The sequence below is a fragment of the Crocodylus porosus genome, unplaced genomic scaffold, assembly GCF_001723895.1.
Source record: "Crocodylus porosus isolate Cpor-Errol unplaced genomic scaffold, CroPor_comp1, whole genome shotgun sequence".
In the NCBI taxonomy this organism is placed as follows: domain Eukaryota; kingdom Metazoa; phylum Chordata; order Crocodylia; family Crocodylidae; genus Crocodylus; species Crocodylus porosus.
In genome coordinates, this window is record NW_017728934.1 from 5,015,768 (window position 1) to 5,035,790 (window position 20,023).

The 20,023-nt window shown below is 53.3% G+C and overlaps 1 protein-coding gene across 1 annotated transcript in view; it reads right to left on the minus strand.

Moving 5' to 3' along the window:
- The window catches only part of LOC109317598 (receptor-type tyrosine-protein phosphatase V-like), a 72,837-nt gene extending 71,049 nt beyond the window's left edge, over positions 1-1,788 (minus strand). The window contains exon 1 of the mRNA XM_019546371.1: positions 1,694-1,788. Within this exon, the coding sequence (XP_019401916.1) occupies positions 1,694-1,773 (80 nt within the window). The 5' untranslated portion in view covers positions 1,774-1,788. The remainder of the gene's footprint in view (positions 1-1,693) is intronic.
- Between the last annotated feature and the right edge of the window lie 18,235 nt (positions 1,789-20,023).

The window sequence follows — 20,023 nt, forward strand, 5'->3', positions numbered from 1 at the left end:
CAGCACCTTAAAATTCAGCAGATTTCTGGAGACAAATCATAAAATAAACAGGGTGTGCACATGTAGGTCATAGGGCCAAAACCAGTGCTTCCTGTGGGAGGGGGGAAGTGAGCAGAGCACGCCAGACAGCACCCACTGACACTCAAACCGAGCGAGAGTGCCGGCAGCTACTGCCCAGCGATGCTCCACCCAGAGACGCACACAAAGGACACTGAGGAAAAAAGCCCCAGTGTCCCCAGGAACCTTCCCAGCCAGAGCCTCCCACCTGGTTAGCCAGATTAACCTCTTGGCTCTGGCCAAACTCACAACCAGGAGGTCCTGAGCCTTAGTGGGGCAATGGATGGGGTGTGCATAACAAAAAAAAGTGCAGGGAGAAGCACAGCCAGAACCTGAGGAGCAGGCTCCGGAGGAGGAGGTGCAGGGGCCGCAGCCTGGTGCACTCCAGGAACATGTGCGCCAGGGTCTCCCTCTGTCTGCAGAATGGGCACACATTGGGGGCCGCTTTGAAACATGCCAGGTACATGCCCATGGGGACAACTCTGTGTAGGAGCCGCCAGTCAAGGTCCCCGGTGGCTTGGGGGATCAGGGTGGAGTATAAACTTAGTCACTGGGGTCCATTGGCATCACCCCTGCCTAGGGTGTCCTGCCATTTGGTATCTTGGCAGGACATTAGGGCATAATGATGTACAGTGCAGTAGACAAGCGTGTAGAGCTGGTGCCAATGAGCTGTCGAGAAGCAGACCAGGCGTGTCCCCCAGCCGACTAAGATGACAAGGTAGGGAGTGCTCCAGGGTCCGCCGATTCCCTGGCCACATGGGACACAGCAGCCTGGCAGATCAAGGCCCTGGTGTGACCTGGGAGCAGCAATAATGCCTGAAGGTCAGAGCACACCCACCAAGACATCAAACAGGTCATGTCTGGGGGTCACCCAGCCCAGCATGACCCCTACAAACTCAGGCCAGCAGATGGAGGTGGAGGGTAGTTTGCAGCAGCTGACAGTTCCTGCCCCTCTTATGGCATCTCCCTGGAGGAGATGAAGGTATGGACCAGTGCCTGCCTGCACATCTCCCTTCCCCCGCAATCAGTACAGCTTCCTGTGACAAGAGACCAGCCAGGATTTTCTCTTCCTGTCCTGGAAGCAGCTGCCTAGGCAAGCACTCAGTTCACTAGCAGCAATAGGGTCATCCCCCACCCCACCAGACAGTGGCTCAGGAGCCCCTGGGTAAAGACCAAGTCCTCCCATGCCCCCTTCCTCATCACTAACCAGAGCTAGTAGGACTCCCAATGCCAACAGACACCAGAAACCTGTGATAGTGCCCACTGCTGCCAGCCTGCTCTGCAGCCAGGTCCTCAGAGTGGCACTGCCAGGGCTGTGCAAGTGGGCACCAAGGGGACATCGTGTCAACAGGCACCTGGGTTGTGCACATGGGGAACACAAAGCCTGGCAGCTCACCAAGCCATGCCCTCCTGAAAGCCAGAGTGAGACTCCGATCCTGCTGGGAATGCACTCAGGAGCAGGATGCCACACCAGCACAGCCCAGGCATATCTAGCCCAGGGTGGGGGGCTCTGTTACGGTGCTGTCCTTTCCAGGGCAGAGTTCAGAGCTGGCTCTGCAACACCCCCCACCCAAACCAGGGTTCAGGCAGGCCCCCAGGAGCTGCAGGGTCCTTGGTAGGGGCAGAGGACTATTACCTTTCCCACCTGGCACTCCCAAGGGTGCTCCAGAAGGGTCTGTCCCGGCAATGCGAGTGTGCACGGCGCTGGCAGCGCATGCTTCCTCCTGCTGGCTGCCTCACCAGGGATCAAGTCCCAGCTGGCCCTGGTGGAAGGCCCGTCTGGGCTTGCTCCAATCCTCTTCCTGTCACTGCAGGACACTGCGGAGGAGGAACTGGCAGGGTGGGGGTTGCTGCTGCTGCCTGGCAACCCCAGCGCTCTGCATCCCGGGAGGGAGGGACTGTGCCCATCTGCCTGCCTGTGGGCATCACTCCCACACCGGCAGGCTGAGCTTTCTTCTCCGCTCCTGCTGGCAGCATCCCCACCTACATCCACCTCCCACCTAGTGCCCTTGCCAGGCAGTGACCAGACAGGGACCTCCCTGGCACTCCAGGGATACCCCAATGGCCCTGCCTTGGAGCTTTGGGCCTCAGGGCAGGTGGGTGATACCACCCCCATTTCATAGGTGAGGCAGTGGAGACCTGGAGTGGGAAGACCACTCAAAGGCCACACAGGGAGGCACTGGCAGTCTCCCAGCTCCCCGTCCTGTGCTCTAGCCATGGTGATACTGGCTGCCTAAGGAAGAGCCACCTCTGGAAGGCAGCTGTCATGCTACCTAGTGACCACTCCAGCCCTGTCCCACCCCCTCTAATCTTAGGCCACTACCCTCTGCCAATTGGTCTGAGGGCTTGCACCTATATTTAAATGAAAGTAAGCCTTGGTGATAAGCAGGGCGGAGCAAAGCACCTATGCCACCAGTCTGCCCAGTCATTGCACCACAGGCTCAGCAAGGCTGTTCTCTCCGCCACTCAGGTCACCTACTCCGCTAGGCAGCCTTCTGCCCTACTTCACTACACTGGACCCCTGCACCACAGTTCACCTGCCCCAGACCAGCCAACTTTCAGGTCACTTACCCCTCTAAGCACTTAAACCCTCATTCTCACCTACCCCTGACAGGCTACCCTTCAAAGCACATACCCCTCTAAGCCCTTCTCCAGGTACTAGTCACCATTTCAGTACTACAGGCCACAGCCCAGGCTGGACACATCAGGTCCCCAAGTCCACAGCTCAAGGTGCCCGTTTGCAATTCAGCCGTTACCACTCTCTCCCTCTGCACTACAGCCCCAGCCCCAGCCCCAGCTCACTTCACTGGGCCCCTGGACCATAGCTCAGCATGCAGAGTACCCAACTGGCACCCTCTGTAACAGCACCCACCCTCAGACAACCTTTCATGGCTCCTATCTTGCCTTTAACCTACTCCACACAGAAGCAAAAAAAAACCCATATGGCCTAGCTCACTACATACAGCTTCCTGCAGAGCCCCTACACTCCCAGAGACCCAAACCAGACTGAATCTCCAGGGCCAGGCTCCTGGCTTATATGGCCCTTGACTCCTCCCCTTCCAGTCACCTGACCTGACTTGCTGGAAACAGGGCCCAGGTGTTACCTTTATCCACATCAGCAAGGAGGGCTGTCCCTCCCCAGCCTGCTCCCTGCAACACTGCTCTTTGTCCCTCAAGTAACAGGGGCTGGGGTCCCCTGTTACTCACCCCAGCCATCATTAGATGGCTCACCGCTAGGCCGCACAGCACACTCTGGGCCTGCTGCATTGGCTCCTCCAGTGCCAATACAGGGGCAGGGGTAGGAATGAGAGAGCCTGGGCCTGAGCACTCCCCCGACCTTCCTCCCTCCAAGGAGCCAGTACCACATCCCAGCTCCCTCCGTGCTCCTGGTGGATCTGTGGAAGGGGCAGGAGGAGAGGGCAGGCTGAGAAATAGGGCCTGGGCTGAGCACGGAAATGCTCTGGCCCATTCATGCTGACATGGAGCCTGCCCTAAAACCCTTAGTTCAAGTGCTGGTGACTCATACTACTCATAAGGCCCAGGGCTGAGGGATGCCTGGGCAAGTAGTTCGACTGTCTGCAGCCGGTGGCTCTAAGAATGACCTGAGGGACATCGCGCCCTGTTTCTTGGCTCTGATAGTGCCTAGCATCAGCTGCTTCAGAGGAAGGTATAAGAACCCTGGGATAGTAGTTGTGGGAGCCCCCCAAAAAGCACCCCTCCACAACCCCTGCCCCCTAAAAAGAGCCTGAAGCACAGAGTAGGAAAGCCCTAGCACATTGCTTATTCACATTGGCTCTAGGCAGCTCCAGAAGCCAGCATCATTCTGAATTATGCTGAACGCATGGCTTCAGTAGCCTTCTTGGTTGTGAGATCCACAGTCCAGCACATGCTGAGTAAGGAAAGATGTGCCTCAGGGAAAGGTTTCCTGTTCACATATACAGTGTGAGATGGGAATTCAAGGTGCCAAAGGCTTTGCTTTCTCCTGTCATTATGACTGTGCCCTCCCTACCAGCATGCACACACATACACATACACACACGTTTTTTCCTTCTCAAACGTTTCAAATAGCCCCAACTTTGGAGCATTTATTGGATGCTAAAAAGGAAAAAAATTAAACCAACTCGTCCTCTATGTGTATGAAGTGACCAAAAAAGAATCAACCCTCAACAAAATTAATTCTCATAGAAGCACAGACTCATAAAACAGTAGGGCTAGAAGGGACCCCTGGAGGTCATCTAGTCCAACCCCTGCCACAGGCAGGATCATCTGCATCCAAACCATCCCATACATATTATTGTCCTACCTGTTCCAAAAATTACACAACCCTGTCATACAACTATAAGGTATAGCACCCTAATTTGCCACAGGGAAAGCAGAGGGACAATAGTTGTGAGAGTCTTGCTGTTGCAAGGTTGTTAAAAGGTACTTGCAAGATGCAAGGAGGAGGGTCCAGTTATGTTCAGCAGCAAAACTGAGCAGAAAAAGGGAAAGCAGAAATAGCAAGTGTTGGCAGTGCCTCTGTTCCCTGTTGGCAGTACCTCTGTGTCTGAACACCCTCAGAGAGTGAAGGCTTTAATCCAGGATGAAACAAAGTCAAATACTTGCCAGAAAACAGTTCTGCCTCTCTGAGGCACAGGACATGGAGCAGAGCAGCCTGTGGTCTGCCCCACCTGTCACACAGAAAGTTTTGTTTTCAGTGAAATCCCCATTTCTCTGAAGGGTGAACCTTGACCCGGCTCTCCTGCAGGCTGCTCTGTGCCCCGCTGCAACGGGAAGTGGTAGGCAGAGGCCAGCGTGGGTGGATTCTCTTCCTCCCTGCTCATCTCCGTAGGTCCTTGATGTTTCTGCTGCAAGAGAGAATTTAGGAGAGGGCACGGCTGGGTCCCATTGCTGACCCGACGCTTCCCCAGGTCAGCCTGGCTCCCACTAGATCTACATCCAGAGCAGGTCTCCTACTGCCAGGCTTGCACACCCATTTTGAGACCTAAGAGTACCACAGGCTCTGCAAGGACAACATCTAGCTCAGTGCCCCCAGTGCACTGAATCCTTTGCAAATTCAGCCCTGCATGGGTGCCAGACTTTTTCCGAATGGTCAGGCAGGTGGTGCAAACTAGATCCAGGAGCTGAGGTTGGCAGCTCTCTGCAACCCCTGTACCTGGCTATTCCAGAAGGGCCCCTAAGGGCCCCATTCTGCTCTGGGTAACACTGGCATGGACTCCAAGCCATGGCACAGCTGACACAGAGAGCACCAATCCTTCCCCAGGCAGAGTCTGCCAGCAGCACTCAAAGCTTAAACACAACAGGAGTCAAGACCTCTTCCCCTAGCCCAACCTCTGCTCCTTTCCAAAGCCAGTCCCAGAGAAGCTTACCTCACCATAGTCTTCTCAGGACACACAGTGCCTCTGTCCCTTGGAAAAATCTGCACCTCCCTGGGGCTGCTGTTCAGACTGATCTGAGCTCCATGGAGAACGCCCAGCTCCTGGCATGGTCTCCCGGCACAACTGTACGGAGTTACTGGACCCACCAGCTCACGTCAACTCGTTCTGGGCCTGTGTGGTTAATTTATCTCCCTGCAGCTGTGCATCACATAATACACAGCCAGTCTGGGGGGCTGAGCTGTCCTAGCCTAGTGTCAGGCTTCCAGCTCCAGAGCCACGACATGTCCTAATCCTTGTAGCCATGCTAGACCTAATTCTTGTCCTCTCCGGTATGGTGCAAATCCAGAGGGACTTCCCTGCCTACATTAAGCAAGGCTGGCAAAGGGAGTGGAGGCCCAGGCCCTGATGCTGCTCATACTTTAGATTTCTCTGGCTCATGGGTTTTCCAGCAGGTCCCTGCAGACATCCTGCCCTTGCAGTCTGTGTCTGCTCTGGCAAGGGGCTGAGTTAAGGGTGCTCAGGACCCTGAACCAAACAGGAGTGATGGCAGGGGGATGAAGAAGGAGAGAGAGCAGAATAGAGGGGACAGCTTGGCAGACAGCACATCTGTCTGGACACACTACCTGCAGCCCCTGCTTTCACACAGGGCTCCCTGCTGGGACCAGTCCTTCCCACTGTCTATCCTCCTCCTGAAGAACTACCATGTGCTGTGGGTGCAGGTACATCTGGCTCAGGATCACAGAGTACAGCACCAGGCAGCCCCAGGGAGCAAGGATTGGGGCCTGACCCAGTCTGTGGGGGAAATAGCCCTAGTTCAGCCCAGTGTTATTAGGTCTCTGTGGCCACGAGGCCTGTTTGCATAGTTGGGGCTGGGTGAATGCAGCTGGGCTTGGGATGGAGGGCATGGAAAACCACTGGCTACTGCTCCCCTGAGAAGGGGGAAAAGGCAACAGGCTGGGTGTCTCCAGAGCTCCTGAGTGGGAGACCCACCCCCATTCCCACAGCTATAGGTTACATGCAGCACCAGACTGGTGGGGGCAGAGCCTGGAACTGCCCTCTGGGCATCCCTCACCCCAGCAGGTGCAGGAAACCCCTGATCTATTCAACTAGCTGCTCAGCACTCACTGCTGGATCTCAGGCACTGCAAATTCTCTATACACCTAGGGGCAGGGGAGAGGAGGGGAGGTCTGAGCTTGCACCATGGTGTCCCAAGCCCCATGATGATAGATCCTCATGGATGATAGATCCATTAATAGTGATTAAACAGGTAAAAATCTCTCCTCTGGCACCTCAACAGTAGACGCAAGGGACGGTACAACATGGGACAGATAACTCTAGATGTATCCCGTTCAAAGGCTCTTCCTCTAAAGCAGGCGTGTTCAGTCACTGCCCTGCAGGCCAGATCTAGTGCCATGTCATCTGGCTTGCATGGTTGCCTAGACATCTGTGGGGAGCCACAAAGGTTGTGGACCAGTAAACTAGATTAGGCACACAGGACTGGCCACCAGAACCTGATCCTGGCTGGGCAAGGGCAACATGGGGCCCCAGGAGCTGGATCATGGCTGGGCAGAGGTGGCACAGGACCTCCAGAGTCAGATCCCAGCCAAGAGAAGGTGCTGCAGGGGCCCCAGGAGCTGATCCTGACATGGGGATGTGTGGCAGAGGGCCCTATCTGGCCCACAACTAGCCCCACACCACCCATCTGGCCCATGGGGCCAAAACTGGCAGCACCACTGTCCTAAATCATCCACTCCTGCTGTCAGAGACAGGATGCTGGGCTAGATGCACCATTGGTTTGACCCAGTGCAGCACTTCTTACTTTCTATGAACGGGGCTATCCTTACCCAGTGGCCACTTCACTCTGCTGGCCACAGCTCAGGATACTTGAAGCCCGGTGCACAGGATCAGGAAAACAGAGTCTTTCCCTGCTGAACGTCAGTAGCATAAATCAGCTGCTGGGATTGGGTGGAAGGGGGCTTGTAGGGAGAGCACTAGCTCAGTGGGATGGGTCAGGTTTGCTATGTCTTCTTAGACAAGTCCATTAGACCTGGATCCTCACAGGAATGAGACTCAGGTGCCTCAGGCCACCCCAGGACATATGAGAATTCCCCTCCAGTGCTGGGGGCACAAGGCTAGACGTGCTCAGTTATTACCATGGAGAGATGCAGCCAGCCTCCAGGCCCCTTTCTAGTCCTAACTGTCCCCAGGGAGCCCATACTGGTGCTCTGCTCTGTTTATCTGTCCCCTGGGAGGGGCTGTGGGGTGCAGGTTGGCTCCAAGGGCCCAGGTGGGCATTTCTGAAGGGGGTGATGGGGAGCAGCTGGCTTCGGTCTGTGCTTGGCTGGGCGAAAAGCAGCATGTCCTAAGTGGCCTGTATTTTGACTGCCTTTGGTTAGGATGTTTCCTGTTTTTCAAGCAGCTCTTCCAGCCCTTTCGAGTTGGAGAGTGTGTCCCGGAGAAGCATGATCCGTGAGTGAAAGCCAGTGCTGCTCTGTGGGCTGGGTGCAGCCTTGGCCTCCTGTCTCAGGGGGTCCTACTGGTCCAAGAGGAAGAAAAGCTCATGTGGCTCCAGGCACCATCCCTCTCCCAGGGCCAGTGGGGTGTGAGGATGGTGGGGTTCAGAGGGGGAAAAGACAATCCTGCCTTTCTCCAGGATTTCTACTCTAATAAATGTCTGCGTGATCTGGCCAACTGCCCCTCTCAGCTGTGAAGGAGGCTTCTGCTGGGACCAGGCTGCATCACATAGGGCAGGGGTCACAGCAGCACCACGCCTATGCCCCAGGGGCAGATTCTCCCTATCACTACCCCCCTGCCACCATGTTCCCCCCTCTGACCCTCCCTGCAGCTGCTCTGTTGATCACAATATCTCGTTGCCCTATTTTCTCCCATGGGAGGATGCTGATGTGGCATGTGGTCAAACCTAGTTGCCCCTAGGGGCACAGGCACCCACACCTCTCAGGGCACAAAGACCAGGGGCGCTGGGCAGGCACCTCTCCCATTCAGAAGTGGGGAACTGGAGGAGGGCAATTTGCTGGGGAACTGATGTCACCTAGTGGTACCTTTGTGCTTGCACTGCACTCCAAGGCTGCTGATCCACAGCTCTGCCTGCCATCCAGTGCTTTCATGCTGCACAGAGGCAGGACAGAGCATAGCTTGGTCCCTAGGGCATCTTTCCCTAGCACCCCCACTGCCAGGTACTGACTGCCCCATTCTGACTGTGGGGCTCTGGAAGGAGGGACTCTCACAGGCTCCACTTCCATCCAAGGCACATCTCGCAAGCAAAGCCTTGCATGGCCAAATGGTCTTCTTTAAAACACTGGATTTTTTCACAGGTGGTACAAGGGCCAGCCTCTCCCCCCATTCTCTCTGCCCCCTGCCAGCCCCGGGGGAAATTGTCTGCCGCCAGCCCTGCTTGTCCTCTGCAGCATCTGCCCTTGGGTGACTCAGTTTGTCATTTCCTGATTACATGGCAGAAGAGCCTGGTCAGGGCTGCAGGGTCCGGTGCTGTGCAGACACGGTGCAGGGCCTGGGCTCCAAGGGCTGGAGGTGCCATGTGTGCAGCCCACTCTGGGACATCTCTGTTCCCTCTCCTGGCCAGAGGGAGCAACCAAAAAGGGGCAGGAAAAAACAAGTGGGATATGGTATTCCCTGAACAATACGGTTGTGTGAAGCTTCGGACCGTGCTTCGGATCCAGAGAAGCCTCAGATGCTTTGGCATCCGAAGCAGCATGTCCAATTCGAAGTTTTGTCAGGCTTTCCAAAGCAGTTCAGAGCCGCCTCGGCGATCCGGCCACAGGGTATAATGGTGAATCAATTAAATATCCATAACTTTCTTGTTTTTTGTCTGATTTGGATGGAACTTGCAGGTGTGGTAGCCTCTGCTGAGAGCATGAAGACTGCCAAGTTTCAAGAAGATCGGTGCAGGGATTAGGAGGAACTGCACCCCAGATTCTTGAAAGCAAAACTCATGTCACATCTGTGTTACAACACGGGGTGGGGTGGGGGGTGAAAACTGCAGGGTGGCCACAAAGCCTGCCAAGTTTCAAGAAGATCAGTGCAGGGTTTGGGGGGGAACTGCACCTCAAGCTGCCGACAGGCAAAAATTGTGACATAGATGACCGTGTGTGTGTTAAGGCTCAGCGGACTGAAAACTGCAGGATTGGTGGCCCCCCATGAGGCCACAAAGCCTGCAAGCTGTCAAGGAGATAGGTGCAGGGGGAGTCTGGGCCAGGAGTGCTGGAGGTGTCTCTACTTTGCACACATGCAGCAGCCAGGCACTGCTGTTAGTCTGGCCTGAGCAAGCCTTACTACCGGTGAAGGAGACAGAGGACCAGAAGCTGTCTGTCACAGGCAAAGCACCTCAGACAGCACCCGAGCTGGCTGGATTCCTGCCCAGGCTCCCTGCAGTATAGATCTCACCAGGGATAAACCCCTTCTAGCCACAAGGGAGCCTTTCCTTTGGATTCCCCAAACTGCACTTATGGTGCAGCACATCCCTGCTGTCAGACAGAAAAGAGCCAGGCAGTGCCAGGGATGGCCACCCTGCACTTACCCAGACACTGAGATTCATGCAGCAGAAAAGCAATCAAAGCCAAGCTGTGAGGACTTGCAGACAGCTCGAGCTCACTCTGAGCTTTGCCTGCAAGCACCTCCCAGCCTGGGGCAAGACGATCCATTGGGGTGCAGGAAGAAAATATTTGAACTTCTATTTATATTTATTTTTTATCTAAAAAAATAAGAAAGAAATTAAGCTTTACTAAAATTTAATATACGGATTGACACTGGCGCCCTCACTCGGTCTGTATGTCAGACAGTCGTGTGTCATGCGAGGTATCCTGAGGGAAGAGTGGGAGCTCAGCAACGCAGAGGGGTTGACACTGGCGCCCTCACTCATATATTGGGGATGTGTGCTCAAAATTTTTTTACAATCAAAAAAGTTTGGAGACCACTGGTCTAGGGGACACTGGGCACTATAGCTTCTAGGCTACTGGGACTTTTCTGACTTGGCACTCCTCAATTAAAAATGCCCAAACTCATCCCTAGGCCAGGGCCTTTTAACCCTTATAGCCACCCCTCAGCTAGTTGAGGGTGAGGGTATGCAGCTGGAGCACCACCTCAGATGAGGCTTCGATAGAGGTTAGAACCTCAAGGCTTCCTGTGGAAAACATTGCACATGATCATGTTACACCAGATCCTATCAGAAAGCCACCAGTGAGGGGGCAAAGGGAGGGTGTCCAGGCCACTCCTGCTGACTTCGAGCTGAGATATTATGTTGCAGGGGTTTTAAAAACACAGACATGCAGCAGGGAAAGGCCTCTACAAACACACAGGGAGGAAAGTCTGAGCCACTGGGGGTCTTGGGGATGAGCTGCAGACAGTGTGGGTGGTGAAGCCAGTACTCACAGATCAGGACATGTGGAGTTAGGCTCCTGTAACCCCACTGCTAGCCCTGACCTAGCTCCCGTGCTGCCTGCGGTCAGGCACTGCTCTCAGCACAGGCCAACCTAGCTTCTTAGCACTCTTCCCCTCCCCATACGGGAAGACCAGGAGCAGCTCTGCCAGCTTGGGGCTACTGCACAGGAGCTGATCAGCCTCAGGCCAGTGGGGCCTCTCTCTTGCAGATATACCTGACCCCTCTGCAATGATCAGTGATGACAGTAGCAAGGCGTGGGTGCTGCTACTACACCCAGGCTCAGACCCTGCATGGAAACACAGCTGTGGATTCAGCTGGGCATCTGAGAGTGGATTCCTCCTCAAGCCTGATGCTTCCCTATGTTGCTGTGGTGTCAATCAGAGAAACCCCATCACTGCATGATACTGGTGTAAGTGAGAAGCACCCAGCACCCTGCCCCATCCATCATCCCCTGAGCCAGCAGTGCTCCACACAACCTGCCACCGCTGCAGCTGCTCAGCCTCTGGCCTAGGCATGCTCCCACAGGACTGCCCGACTCTGTTGGGGCCATGTGCGAGAGCAGTGCCTGCAGGCTGCCTGCCCACGCTGCCCTCCCAGCAGTCACGCTGCACCCCAGCCCCTTCTCATGCAGGCAGGCAGCTGTAGGAAATGCAGCAGCCGTGGGGAACCCTGTGGGCTAGTGCAGATGGGACCAGCTGAGTCACTCTAGTAAATGACAGCGTCAGAGGGTCCCCGGGGGCTGGGCACGTTCCCATGCTGGCTGGGGCCCTCTGGGGAGCCTACTCCAAGCCAGCTGCTCTCTGAACAGCTGCTGCTGTGGGGTAGCACCCAGGCTGGGAGACTATCACTGAGCCCATATGACAGAGGGCCCTGAACTTGGTACTGCCAGTGAACAGCAGCAGGAGGCAGTTGCAAAGTGGCTTGGGCTCCGCACAGCAGCTGTGCACTCTCCCTGATGCCTGTGCCAGGCAAGCTGCACCCCCATGCCACAACCTGCATGGCACTGTGAACACTGGGCATCTCCACAGCACCGTGCACCCCCAGCTACAGCCTCCTGGGCTGGTGGCTGTGTGCAGCTCACCCTGCAGGGGACAGTGGCCACAGCAGATGCCACAGCCAATGTGAAATGGAGAGAGCGGCACCCTCACGTATGGCCCACAGCTCTGTGGCAGCCTGTAGGCATAGCCTGCTTTCTGTGCCCATTGCCAGAAAAGAGCAGACTGGGCAGGTCTGGAAGGCCTGGGCTGGGGGCATCCTTTGGAAAGGAGCATCTTGAAATAAGAACTTCAAATATAAAATGTAGCCAGGAAAGAAGTAGAGGCTCAGCTGTGCGGCTGTCACTGGGGTGGCAGCAAGGGCTGGGATCAGGACAGAGCTAGAGAAGAAGAAGAGACTAAAGAGGGATTGGTTTAGACACCTGCTGTGGAGAGGAGCCTGGGCCTGGCAGAAACCTTCTGGGTCCAGTCCTCACCAGGCCCTTCTCTAATCCCAGCCCAGGCTCACCTTTTACCAGCACTTCCATAAGCTGATCTCACTCCAGTTTACAAAGCAGTTCAGTTTTTTTGTCCCCACTTCTCTCATTCCAGCCCTGAACTTCTCATTTCTAGCCTACATATATTCATGGCCAGGGTATGAAAAGGGAGTTGAACACAAAGGGCTGAGGGAGCGACTGCACACGTAGTCCCAGTAGGAAAAGCCCGGGCCTTTCCAGCCCCAGTCGTGATTCATACAGAACAAGGCAGGGAGATTTGCAGTCAATTCTCAGGCCCTTGAGAAGGTGCAGAGAAATTCAGCTGACTCAAAAAATGCGCTTGCTCAGCACTTTGAAGCTGGTCCCCAGTTGCACTTTACACAGCGTTGCAGTCACTGATGTCTGGTTGGTTTATTATTTAGTACTCATGCCATTGCATCATGAAAAACATATCACAAAGCCAAGGCCTTGAGCCAAATGCGATCCGGACACCTGCACACGTTTTTCACGATAATGTCCTCACCTCAGAGTAGGAGCATGGCCCCGCGAAGCTAAGGTCCCTGAGTGCTACCGCTGGCTATTGATAGTTCCCAGAAAGGTACTCCTCCTCAACACAGGTTTCTACCCCACGCTCAGGGGCTGTGCCAGACACAGAAAGTAGATATCACTTGAGGCAGGTACTAGCCAGTAGCCTCTGGCCTTGTCATGATGAGGAACCTGTGTCCAACAAGGCTTATTCCGTACATCTAAACATGCTGTTCAAAAGGCAGTTGAGATCATTCTCCCCTTTTACAGATGGGGACACTGAGGCACAAGTGAGGAAGTCGCTTGCTCAAGGTCACTCCTTAGGCCAATGGGAGAACCCAGAGCATCTCCTGTACATCTAGAATAGGATCTCACAATTGATATAAATGCCTGAAATGGCAGTCACACAGCTGGGCAACTGCCCTTTGGGCACATAAACTGAAGCAGGAATTTGTCCTTGGTGCCCACAAGCTAGAGTTCACCTCTCACATGCAATTGCCATGTTTTCTGTTTAACCACTGCTGCATTTCATCAGTGGGGACTGAACACACCAGGGAACCCAGCAGCATGGGCCAGGCTTCAAACATATGACCTAAAGCGGTTACTCTCTTTAACAAGTCACTCTCTTTTCTCAAGCATTTAAATACAGCCAGATGCAAAATCCTACATCCAGGTCCAAAAACAATGCAGATCATACTTCCAGGGAGGTGCAGCTGGATACAGGAAAGCAGTGATAAAGCAGTGATTGCACAAAGGACTCGCCGGTGCTGTTAGAAATCAATTGATCATGAGCGCCCAGCCAGATGCTGAGGCTAGCAGTGATCCTGTGAGCTTCGGCTGTGTAAGTAGAAGTATACCTGGAGGAGTAGGGAAGTGGTATTACCTCTGTACATGGATGGAAGAGGGTTGTTTATCCTGCTGCCTTCTGGAGGAAGGCTAACTACGTTAGTAATCGTTCAGGTACTTTTGTTTCTCACACCACAAGCCTCAGCTTTCAGCAAAGCAAACTAGCTAACCCAAAATACTTTGTCCTCCCTGGAGATTAGAAGATACACTTTCACTCTGGCTTCTCTTCACAGCAAACTATTGCACTGCTATAGGCTGGGGACCAACTGGCTAAGCAGAAGCTCTGCAGAAAAGGACCTGGGAGTTACAGTGGACAGTAAGCTGAATATGAGCCCATAGTGTGTCCTTGTTGCCAAGAAGGCTAACAGCATACCGGGCTGCATTAGTAGGAGCGTTGCCAGCCTATCAAAGTGATTTTTCCCTTCTATTTAGTGCTGGTGAGGCCACATCTGGACTCCTGTGTCCAGTTTTGGGCCCCCCCCCATAGAAAGGAAGTGGACAAATTGGAGAGTCCAGGCGGGGGAAATGAAAATGGTTAGAGGGCTGGGGCACATGACTTCTGAGGAGAGTCTGAGGCAAATGGGTTTATTTAGGCTGGAGAAGAGAAGACTGAGCTGAAGGATGCTATTACATCCCCTCTATCTGAAGAGGGTTCAAAAAAAGATGGAGCTGGACTGTTCTCTGTGGTGGCAGATGACAAAATAAGGAGCAGTGGTCTCAAGTTGCAGCAAGGGAAATTTATGTTAGATATAGGGAGAACTTTCTCATGAGGAGGGTAGTAAAGCATTAGAACATGTTATCCAGCGAGGTTGTGGACTCTCCATCCTTGGAGGTTTTTAAGACCCAGTTAGATAAAATCTTAGCTGGGATGACCTTGTTGGGGATGGTCTTGCTAAGCAGGGGGTTGGACTAGATGATCTCCTGAGATCTCTTCCAACCCCAATTTTCTATGATTTTATTATGCTAGTCACTCAGTTCTCTTTTCTGGAAACTTTTAGAGTAGGACACTCCCTGATCCACACAGTGCCCCACAGCTGAATGACCTTAACAGGGCTGGCTACCCCTTCTTAAGGGAAACAGACCACCTTAAGAGAGACAATCAATACAATGGCATTGGTGAGAACGTGCATGGGATACTGCATCCAGTCCTAGTATCTGCACTTAAGAAGGATGCTTTAAAAAGTGAGAAGGGTTTAGGAAGAGGCCAAGGGAATGGTTCAATGTCTGGAAACTCTGCCTTCAAGTGAAACTCTTCTGAAGCTCAAACAATTTAGTTTGTCTAAGAAAAGCAGCCATGGTTCCTGGGTCACAGTATCCAAGTGTGTGCTACCACTAGAAGTCTCTTACACCTACCAAGAATAGAAATGACTCAAATGGGGAACTAGAACACAATAAGAACTCAACCAGAACTAGACACAATCAGACTGGGAATAAGGTGTACATTTTGCCAGGGGTCGTGGAGATTAGCACAACTGACCTGGGGAATGTGGGTTCACTTTGGTTTGAGAAGACTAATCTTCGTCACAGCAATTTCCCACTCCCAAGTCCCACATGTACTGCAAAAGTCCCTGAGTGATGCTCTCTGGCCAGCTCTGCTTCAGTGGCCATGGTCATAGGATCCAATTCTCTATGCAGATTAGAGGGGACACAGTGCACTCTCCCAACATCTTACACATGGCAACATATGATCATTTCCTATAGGGACTAAAAAAGCTGGCTCACGTGGAGTTGTGCGCCATTTTCGGTAGGAACAAGGATGATTCAGAGTCTCTTTTACCTAGCTCCACCTCCACCCAACAGGGCTTCTTCTCCCTCGGTAGGGGAGGGCCTCTCGGTGGCTTTTTTTCCCCTTCATTTCCTTGGTTGTTTCACCCACCACTCTCTGTGGTTGAAGACGAGGGGAGGAGCTGTGTGTTCTGCATGAAGAAGCTGATCCCAGACCAGATAAATGCTGGAACAGCCATGTCATTTCATACAAGGTTTCTGTGCGTGGGCGCAGGGCCTATCGCAGCAGAAATGGAAGTGAATGGTTTCTAATGGCTTCCTCTCTCGCTCGCTCTCTTTCTCCCTCTCAACCTTGTCAATTTCACTTCCTGTTATTGATACCCACTCCTGCTCGGTAAGGGGGAGGTCACTGCGCTTCAAAATGTCAAGAAGAGAGATCTGTGCAAAAGGACAAGTCCCAGGGGCTGTAGGAATCAGCTCGGGGCATGTGACAGTTGCGACCATACAACGCTCAAGGCCCTTTGGCATATTTTTCCAGGACTTAGCCTGCACCCAGCCTTGGAGCCAGGCTTTCTGCAGAGCTCAGCACCACCCATGCCAAGCAGATCTGGATGCCTGCCCACTCATCTGGGGTCTCACTATGATCTGAGCTCTTCTGAAAACCCTGGCCCAGCTTTTTACCACTGGAGGATTTCATCTGTTTTTGACTCAGTGGCTGCAATTCTCAAGCCTCTACTAAGGGTCTTTCCCTCTGCCCACTCCCTTGCCTCCTTTCCTTTTCAAAATGCTTCCTAAAAGGCTGCAGCAACCAAAGACCTGATCCTGGGAAGATGATGACAATGACAATAACCACAACTGAGGATGCCTCTGTGACCCTCAAGGAGACTCAAGTCCTGCTTTGATTGCCACAGGATATCAGTCCCAAAGGAATTCTCTCTTCTCCCACTCCCCTGTCACTGGCTTCCCAGGTGCCAGCACAAGACCTGACTGGCTGATAAAATAGCTGATAGTAAGTATCACAAGAGCAGCTGCTAAATTTTATGTGGGACTCTGGTGCTACTTGTACTTTCTGCATTGCAGAAGCCATGAGAGCTCTGAAAGCAGTGCATGAGGGCAGCCTGGCCATGTGGGATGTCTCTGGTTAGGAACAAGGTTCCCTCTAAGGTGCACATGTGCACAGCCATGCACAAGTAGACGTGTGGCCATGCACAGCCTTTTCAAGGCCACACACCAGCCCCTGGCCCCCGGCTCCCAGCTCCAGCCCCCAGCTCGGTAACAGGGGGGCCTCTCAGAGCCGATTTCCCTGTGGCCCACCCACCTTCTCGCCCACCATGCCTTGTTGGTAATTGATTACTTGTTAATAAAGCTGCCCATTTCTTGCCCTGATGCCAGGGGGTGCCATCTGTGGCTCCGTTCCTCCCCTACACCGCAGCCCAAGGCTCGCAGATGGCATCCAGATGTTCTCACAATCACCAGCCCCACTCTGGGCCCCATAATCCTAGTGCTGAACCCCTCTACGATCCCTCCATTCCAGCAGCCTAATCCGCCTTCATCCTGGGCAGCATCGCTCCCTAAACTGCTTCCCCTTCGGGTGTGGTCCCCCTAGGACCTTGGGCTACTATGGCCCACCTCCAGGCCAGCTGGAACCCCAGGCGCACAGCTCTTGGGCGTTCCTCACAGTGGGCCCCTGGCCCTTCGACCCTTCCAGTCCTGGCCCCAGCATGGGCCAGTCAGGGGAAGTCCAGACAGGTGTCACTCACTTTTTCTGGGGGTCCACCCTCCAAACCCTCCAACAAGGGGTATCCCACCCAGTTGCAGGGGCTAGGGGTTAAGGCACCCCAACCCACCTTTCACCAGGGTAGTAACTGGCCTGGAATTTCCTGGAGGCTCCCACGCCACTGGGAGTCCCACCAGGCCACCCACTCCTGGCAGGGTGCAGTTTTAGGTCATGCCCAGGACCAGAAGCCTCCTGACCACACCCTACAGCTCCTCCCTTACCTCCAGATGATACTAGCAGCCCTACGGCCAAGCAATGTTATTACCTGGCCTCCAGCAGCAAAACTACCCTGTTTATATGGGCAGCCCTCGGTTCAAAATGGCTGCCCTCATCAGGCACCTGGCAGCTGCCAGCTCCAGGCCCTTAAAGTGGCTGGCACCCGCAGTGCCCTGCCACAGGCCCCCAGCCCCCTTCGGTAAGTGGCCCCTGCCGGACTGAGGCAGCGTGCTCACGGACCGCTGCTCCTTAGAGGGAACATTGGTTAGGAAGTATGGTTATTTGAACAACTTCTTCATGGCACAACAGTGAGCATCTTGGAAGACCTGGCCCTTGTATTGGTACCTCCATGGGATTGAAGGTCCCTTGGTGATCTGGTCCCAAGACACTTTAGGTAGGCTGTAGCACAGTTGGGCACTGAATCCAAGTGCCCTCATTCCTAATGTATCTATGCCTGCATAGCTGAAGCCATTTGGTCCCTGTAGTGCTTGCACTGATAGCTTCTTCCTATGCAAGAAGCGGAATAAGCTATACTGATACAACCCAACCACACCTGGGCTTTTACTGGTATAATTACACCAATAACCAGCATGGTTGTACTGGCATAGATATGGCATGGACCTCAACGCTATGACCACTAACCCACCTATCAAGCAGAGCTGGAGTTTCTCAAGCTGTTTCTTGCCCAGCTGGGTTTGGAGACACATGAGCAAACCACTGACTTTAGCGGGTTCGAGGAAGGAAGGCAACTGTGCTCCCTAGTCATTCAAAAGCAGCCGAACAAAATCCAATCCAGTAAACATCCCCCATACTCACCCCTGGCTGCTTCTCCAAATAAGGAAGGTTTTTGCTATTGTGGGGTAGAAAATGCTCCAAAAATGGGATGATGACTGATTATATATACATGTAGAGTGGGGCAGGGATGGCAGCCAGCCATGCATGGACAGTCACTGGGATTTCAGACCCAAGTCCCCCTCTGACCTTGCTCCCAGAAATAGCTTAGTGTTCACATTTACAGGCACAATGTTCATCCAAACAGGGTAGTGTATATGAGCACTTGAGGCACAGCTTTGTTCCTAAGCCGGCAACAGGAGCTGGGTGAGGCATTTAGGTCTCATGAGCTCCCTACAGAGAAAGTTGCAGGAGCAAGTCTCAGTTTGGCTCCCAGGCTGCAGCTTTTCTCTGTGACTGGATGATGGCACCCACATGCATGTGGCAGCAAAGGGAGCTGTGCCCAGGATGAGCTTTCAGGGAAGACACTGCAAGATAGAGGCCTTCGCTTCTCAAGAGCTTCAAATATTCCTCATGCAAATTTGCAGAGCACCGAGATCTGCCATCATGATCCGCTAGCAAAGGAACCAAGTACACTCGGAGCAGACGCTCAGAAAAACACCTCACCCCTACCTCTCTGTCTGCCCCTATCTCTATCTCTATCTCTGTATCACGTTACAAATCTTCTGCTACCATCTGCAGTGGTTTGCTACATAGAACATGCAAGTTCATTCTAAGTGTCCATCACAAAGCTTATTTTCCTTGTTGAGACCCATTTTGGACAGGACTGCGGTGCTCATGTGTGGGAGTCTCAGGTCAAAGACCCTCATCCAGATTTCGGTAGCTGAATAAGAGTAGCCTGATTTTTAGATACGCTTCAGGGTATCCAAAGCTGCCAATGACTTGAGCAGGAGTAAGATTGCTTTTCAGTGGGTTCCTACCTGTAGACTCCCCAGTTTGGACCACACAGTTTGTCTCAGCTATGTACATTGCCTTATTTCTGTGGTACCTGTGTTTCTCACCAGCCCTTGGGAGCTGAGGGGCACAATGCTATTATCCCCATTTCACGCATGTAGATGGAAGCCTGAAGAGCCTAAAGCTCCTTTGCCTTAGGAGCTACATGGGAGTACAGCACCTAAATGCATCTGAGGATCTAAGTAGCCAAGGTAACCCAGGAAGCCTGTGGTGAACAGGGAGTAGAGCACAGGCTTCTTAACCCAAGCATCTGGCCCCTCATCACAGTAAAATAAGGAACAGGAAGCATACATCTCTCAGGGTCCCATGCTTATACTAGGGACCCTGTGCCGCAGAGAGTAGCGGGGGACATGCTACACTGCACAGCAGACCTTTCTAGGGAAGACCTGGAGTCCTTCCTGCCAAGAGAGATGGGACATACAGACCATCCACCAAATGACCAAGGGGTTTAAAGAGGAAAGGGTCTGAGCCTGAAGCAGGTGACTGTATTGTTCCTGGGAAGGGAAATGATTGTGCTCTCTGATGATTAGGGGATGCTATAGGTGGAAATGATACTGCGGCAGGGGAATCTCAAATGCAAATGAGGAACCAGCAAATACCAGACGCAGACAAACATCTTTGGCCATGACTTAAACACTGGCCTAAGTCATGCATATTGACAGAACTGGTACTGCACAGTGCAGTGAAGTCCTCAGCCAGCACAGTTAGGACTCCTTAAAGTCTGGAGTCTGTTGCCTGCAGAGAGAGGAAGCCAGTACATGGCCACCAACATATGGGCCAAAGGGAATGCCTCATTTTCTCCCATCTGGGGATTCCGGGCTTCTCTTTCTTTATTTTGTTTTTCTTATTTTCCTCTATTAAAAGACACA